The sequence below is a fragment of the Myotis nattereri genome (genome assembly GCF_964212035.1).
Source record: "Myotis nattereri genome assembly, chromosome: 5".
In the NCBI taxonomy this organism is placed as follows: Eukaryota; Metazoa; Chordata; class Mammalia; order Chiroptera; family Vespertilionidae; genus Myotis; species Myotis nattereri.
Genome location: NC_138080.1, coordinates 110,046,808 through 110,052,924, shown reverse-complemented (window position 1 = coordinate 110,052,924; position 6,117 = coordinate 110,046,808). Strand labels below are relative to the sequence as shown.

Genomic DNA, 6,117 nt, shown 5'->3' with positions numbered 1-6,117 from the left:
AAAGCCGGTGCGCGGGGTGGAAGGTGCCCGCCTGCCCCTCGCCCCCGTGCAGCCGCACCCCTCCCGGAACACGGACACAGAGACGCGAGGGCTGGCACGGGGTGGGCCGCACAGTTGCCCTGCCCTTCCCCGCGGGGCGGCGGGCTCCCGGCTTAGCAGCCTGGCCGGGCCACTGACACCAAAGGCCCACTTTGCGGTGAGAGGCTGCAGGCAGCCGGCTCCCTGGACCTGTGAGAGAGCCCAGGAGCTGCCTTCCTCCGGCTTCAGGCGCTGGCCCGGGACCAGGTCCAGGCACCTGGGGTGGAGGCGAGATGGAACCACCCCACGGACAAACTTTCTTACCAAGGATAGTCCGCATCTCACGATCTCTCCCTTCTGCCACGGCCCTCACTTGCTGCTTATTTAAGACTGTGTCCTCCGTGATTTAGCTTTGAGTCTATCAATATTTTATAGTGGAGAAGGGAGTGACACTTGTCTGCGAACGGAAGTTAATTACAATCAATGGGTTGGGTACCTTGGCCTTATTCTTTAGAGTCAAATCGAGATGTTTGGGGGTTTTTTTGTTGTGTGTTTTTTCCATGTGTGTTGGGGGCCTGATTGGCTGCCACCCCAAAGTTCCTTTCCCTCCCCCCGGCCTGTCCCTCTTCCTGGGGCCATTTCACCCCCTGGGTGAGGCAGGGCAGGGGCCTCCTCAGCCACCCCTCTCTGCTCGTATAGACTGGGCGCTGCCAGTCAACCAGAGGGCACTGAGATGCCTCTACCGACAGGGCTGCTGCTGCAGGAGACTCCTCTTTGGGAGTCTCAGGCCTCCCTCCTCCTCCCCCCCTCCTCCCCCCTCTCCCGGCCGCCTGGAGCCGGAGCGGAGCGGAGAGGAGAAGCCCTTGTAGTTTTAAATTCAATGTGACAGTTTCGGAAAGAGCGGATGATGAATCTCCTATTATTGGATCAGTCTATTTGCCGCTCAATGTCTCTCTGTAATTGGAGCAACATCACTTTAAAGGTTCAGAGAGTACAGCATTTCTGGTGAAAAATCCCCACAGCACGCGGTGGATGTTTTAAAGGGAAATCTATTAGTGATTTGCGGAGGGGCGGGAGCCGGTGGCGGGGAGGCGCGGCTGGGCCGGCGGGGACTGAAGTGGGGGCTCGCCAGGGGCCCCTGCCCGGCTGCTCCCCGCGCCCGCGCCCCTCCCGCCCTGTGGCCCCCTCCCCGGTCTTGTTGTGACAGTTCCTGATACTGTTTATTGAGGTGCATGTCAGGTATAATTAGCAATCGATATGGAAAACGTTTCCTTGCACCCAGCACGCCTGTGACGTCAGAGCCGATTAGCGCTTCTTATTGGTCCCAAATTCCCCGGGCCGCGGCTAATTATCGGGAGCTTGATGTTGATAAAGTAAAGCGCCGCGCGCGGGCGAAGCATGTGTAGGGCTCCGGGTCCCTGTCCGCGCCGCCACCGCCCGCGCCTCCCGCCGCTGGCCCAGCCCGGCCCCGGCCCGCGCCCCCGCGCCCCGCCGCCGGCCCCGCCGGCCCCCCGCGCGAGATGATGGACGGCCGCCTCCTGGAGCACCCGCATGCCCAGTTCGGGGGCTCGCTGGGCGGCGTGGTGGGCTTCCCCTACCCGCTGGGCCACCACCACGTGTACGAGCTGGCGGGCCACCAGCTGCAGTCCGCCGCCGCCGCGGTGCCCTTCTCCATCGACGGCCTGCTCAGCGGCTCGTGCGCCGCCGCCGCCTCGGTGGTCAACCCCACGCCGCTGCTGCCGGCGGCCTGCGGGGTGGGCGGCGACAGCCAGCCCTTCAAGCTGTCGGGTAGGCGCGGGGAGCGGGAGCGGGAGCGGGCCGGGGCGGGGCGGCGGGGGCAGGGGACGCTGCGAGGCGGAGGAGTTCGTTGCGGGGGCTGCGGCGCTGGCCGCCTGGGTCCCGCCCGGCGCCCGCCCGGGGTGGTGGCCGCGCTCTCGGTGGATCGGCCCAGGGTGGCGGCGGGCAGCAGCGCGGCGGGCGGGCCTGGCGCGGGCCGGGGCCGAGCCGCAGCGTCCTGTGCTCCCTGCAGACGCGGGAGACCCGGACAAGGAGAGCCCGGGCTGCAAGCGGCGGCGCACCCGCACCAACTTCACCGGCTGGCAGCTGGAGGAGCTGGAGAAGGCGTTCAGCGAGAGCCACTACCCCGACGTCTTCATGCGCGAGGCGCTGGCGCTGCGGCTCGACCTGGTCGAGTCCCGCGTTCAGGTAAAGAGCGCGTCCCCCCCGAGCAGCACCGCCCGGGCCCGCGCGCCGCCTTTGTTCTCGGCGGAGCTGCGCCGGCTCCGAGCCCGTCTGGCGCTCGCCGGCGGGGAGGTGGCGGTGGCGTTGGGTGTTCTGAGGCTCAGGGTCTCTTGGGGATGCAGGTGGGATCCCCTAAAAGTCGAGGCGACTCGGGAGGGGCCGGCGGCCGCCCCAAAGTAGCGAGAACAGCAGCTGCGTCCCAACCGGGGAACCGCGTGGCGGGTTCTGGCGGCCGCGAGGCAGGAGGTGGCGGAGGCTTGTGTGGGCGCGCGGCCGGCGGCTTTGGAGATGCGAGAAGGCAGACCCTTGCTGCACCCGCCGAAGGGCTCTGTGCCCAGCCTGCAGCGGAAGCGTTTGTTTGTTTACCTTCAGCCTGTAAAATACTCAGAGGGAAACAGGTATTTAGTCATTGCTTTGCAGGATGGGGCAGAAACTTAAACAATTAAACAGTTTGAGGGGGGGAAAGGTGTCCGTTATATAATGTCCGTTATATCTTTTTCTTTTTTCTTTTCCCGGAATTTGATTTTTATTCGGAGACTACCAGTGGTATTCTTTTTAAAAATACAGCGTCATTTTGGTGGATTCTTTATTCAAGATGAATTGTGCATAATTAGATGTTTCCCTGAAGTACAGAAATCGTTGTGGTGGTGAGTGCGGGGGGCCGTGTGGGCACCGGCCAGAGGCAAGGCTGGCCAGACCGGCTCTGCAGGGACAGCTTTGTCTGAACCCTAACAAGTGCCTGGTCCTGTGCGTGGCCTCCGCTCAGGGCCCTTTGGTTTGTAAATCCTCTGTGGGATTTCTCCTGAGTGTTCTGATGACATTTCTCCCTAACACGGTGATGAATAATCCTGGTGACCGTGCAGCCGAGTTTGCACCCTCAAAAAAAGTATTTTAAGAAGGTGTGTGGGAGAAAAGGCAGTTACAATTGTGGAGAGGTTGCAACTTCATACCCACACCGTGGCACCGACAGGCTGCAGTGGCCTGGGCTCCCTGTGGCCGCAACAAAGAATCGGAACCTGAGCCGGGGCTGGGGCTGTGCTGTGCTGGAGCCGGGCTCCCGGCTGCGTTCCCCCCAGTCCAGCGAGCTCCCCAAGGACCAGGCCTGAAGAGAGAGTGGGAGAGGCAGCTGGCTCCTGCTTCCCTGCCTCCCCTACCCCACCCCAAAGCCAAGCGAGCTGGTTGGAGGGCCCTGTTTCGGAGCCCTGGCCTGAAGGCTCCAGGAGAAGGGTGTGAGTGTGTGGGGGGCGCGGGGAGGCTACTGAAACTCCCCTTTCCCCCTCCCCCAGTTGGGCTCAGCTCCCCAGGCCCTTCTGGAAGAAGCATCCAGGCTTCCCTTCATGGGAAAGGCCGAAATCTGGGCTTCCACTCAGTCTCCCGGGGCCTGAAGACAGGTGTGTGAGCGCACAGACCAGCCGCCTGGTGTCCTCGGTCAGACGGGCATCGCCAGGCCAGGCAAGCTGCTTAGAACAGGAGCTATGAGAAGTCAGGAGGGGCAAGGCCGCCCCTGCTCTCTACCTCCTTCCAGACCAGGAACCCGATGCCCCTGGTCAGGGGCCGGGCTGGCGCTGCCCAAGGAAGGGGCAGCTCCCAGTTCCTGAGGTGAGGAGCTAGAGTGGGAGCTGGCAAGGGGCCTGCTCTACCTCCTCTGGGTGGAAAAGATGCCCTTTGGAACAACCTGCATCCTGAGTGCCGACACCCAGCTCCGGGCTGGCCTGGCCATGTGACTTGGCTTCTGCCCCCTGGCCGAGTCTGGCCCAGCCGAGGTTGTGCAGGCCTGTCTGGGGGAGAGGGGAGGCCCACCGCCCCAGCAAGCCTGCGGCTCGGGCTCATCGCGCCTTCCTTTTCCCACCTGGCTGCTCTAGGTTTGGTTCCAAAACCGCCGAGCCAAGTGGAGGAAGAAGGAGAACACGAAGAAGGGCCCCGGGCGGCCGGCGCACAATTCGCACCCGACCACATGCAGCGGGGAGCCCATGGACCCCGAGGAGATCGCGCGGAAGGAGCTGGAGAAGATGGAGAAGAAGAAGCGCAAGCACGAGAAGAAGCTGCTGAAGAGCCAGGGCCGCCACCTGCACTCGCCGGGCGGCCTGTCCGCGCACAGCGCGCCCAGCTCCGACAGCGACAGCGGCCTGTCCCCGGAGCCGCCGGAGCCGCCCAGCGCAGCGGCCACGGCCCCCGGGCACAGTGCCGGCTCCGGTTCCGCGCCCGCGCCGCCAGGCGAGCCGCCCGCCCCGGGCACCTGCGACCCTGCCTTCTACCCGAGCCAAAGAAGCGGCGCCGGCCCGCAGCCGCGTCTAGGCCGCCCCCTGGACAAGGACCCGGCCCCGTGTGCGCCCGGGGCGGCGGCGGCGGCGGCGGAGCGCAGCGCTGCGGGCCTGCCCAAGGCCAGCCCGTTCAGCGTGGAGAGTCTGCTGTCCGACTCGCCGCCGCGCCGGAAAGCCCCGGCCAACGCCGCCGCCGCAGGGCTGGACTTCGCGCCAGGGCTGCCGTGCGCGCCGCGGACCCTCATCGGCAAGGGCCACTTCCTGCTCTACCCCATCACGCAGCCGGTCGGCTTCCTGGTGCCGCAGGCCGCGCTCAGAGGCGGTGCGGGTCCCGAGGCAGCGCCCAAGGATGCGCCGCCCGCGCCCACCGCGCCACCCGCGCCGCCTGCCCAGGCCAGCTTCGGGGTCTTCCCTGGGCCCAGCGGCGCTCCGGATTCGGCCGACGGTGTCGCCTCCCCAGGAGCCCCTTTCCGGGACCCAGCTGTGGCCGAGGGCGGCGGCGGGGACTGCTCGGACACGGGGGCCTGTCCAGTGGCCCCACCGCCGCCGCCGCTCCCGCAGTCCCCCGGGCCTGGAAGGCCTGGAACACGGGTGCCCAGCCCCGCGGGGGAACCAGCCATTTGTGGGGCCGGGGCCCCTGAGCCAGGTGCCGCGGCAGTAGCCAGCGCCCTGGATGGTGAGGAGGTGGACATGGACTGAGGGCGGCCGGAGGCCTAGAGGAGCTCAGCTGCACCGCAGGGGCTCGGCTCCGACTCACGGCAATCAGGTGATCGGCTTAGAAACACTGCTTTTTCCTCCCCCCTTCAGCTTGGACCTAGTCAGCAACAGCAGGACTTGGGGTGAGACCCTCCTCCTCTCAAGGGAGGAAAAAGAAAACCTAACCCATAGTCCCCCAAAACCCACAACAAGAATCCTCAGCCTTGTAAAATGCAAAAATGTCTAAGAATATTTATATATGTACCATTTTTTTAATAAATAAAGCTGGTCAAACGCAAGCTCTCCCATCCATCTTTTTCAAATTTCGGGTGTCCCTCCCCCTCCATAGCCCCTGCTCCCCCCCCCCAGGGCGGGGCAGGGCGAGGCCCCTCACCTCCCCCAGGGTCTGCGCTTAATGCCTCCTTTTGTGTGCGCGTGTGTGTTTGTGTTTTCTGATTGAACAAATTTATGCAGCCGCAGCTCCCCCGCTCCTGCCCTCCTTCGCTTACCCCCCCTTGCCCGGTGCCCCCCACACCGCACCAGCACACGCGCCCCCGCGCGCACCCCCTCGCACTGGCACACGCCGGGGCGCGCAGCGCGGGGTGACGGCGCCGGGGGCTGCCAGGGCCGGCCGCTGGGCTCCTGCAGAGTTTTGATATGAAAGTAATTATTTTCCGGTGGCTGCTGCGGGGACTGGGTTTCTTGCCCAAAGGGTTATTATACATTACCGATTTCTAGTGATATGAAATCACATAAACTTCTTACAATAATAGAATTAGCATGAAAGGCTGGGGTGTCAAATTGAAATTGGAGAATAATAGCGCTGGCAGCTGGGGGAGTGCGCGCGCATATTGGAGCGGAGATGGGGAGTCGTGGGGCGGAATTTTCATGAGCTGCCTCT

The 6,117-nt window shown here is 64.5% G+C and overlaps 1 protein-coding gene across 1 annotated transcript; it reads left to right on the top strand.

The window, feature by feature from the left end:
* Nucleotides 1-1,538: 1,538 nt before the first annotated feature.
* On the top strand, nt 1,539-5,289 carry UNCX (UNC homeobox; the record flags this gene model as incomplete). Its single annotated transcript, XM_081090665.1, has 3 exons — nt 1,539-1,806; nt 2,048-2,223; nt 4,122-5,289. 3 exons carry the CDS (start codon nt 1,539-1,541, stop codon nt 5,217-5,219), a joined length of 1,542 nt encoding a protein of 513 aa, XP_080946791.1. The 3' UTR covers nt 5,220-5,289.
* Between the last annotated feature and the right edge of the window lie 828 nt (nt 5,290-6,117).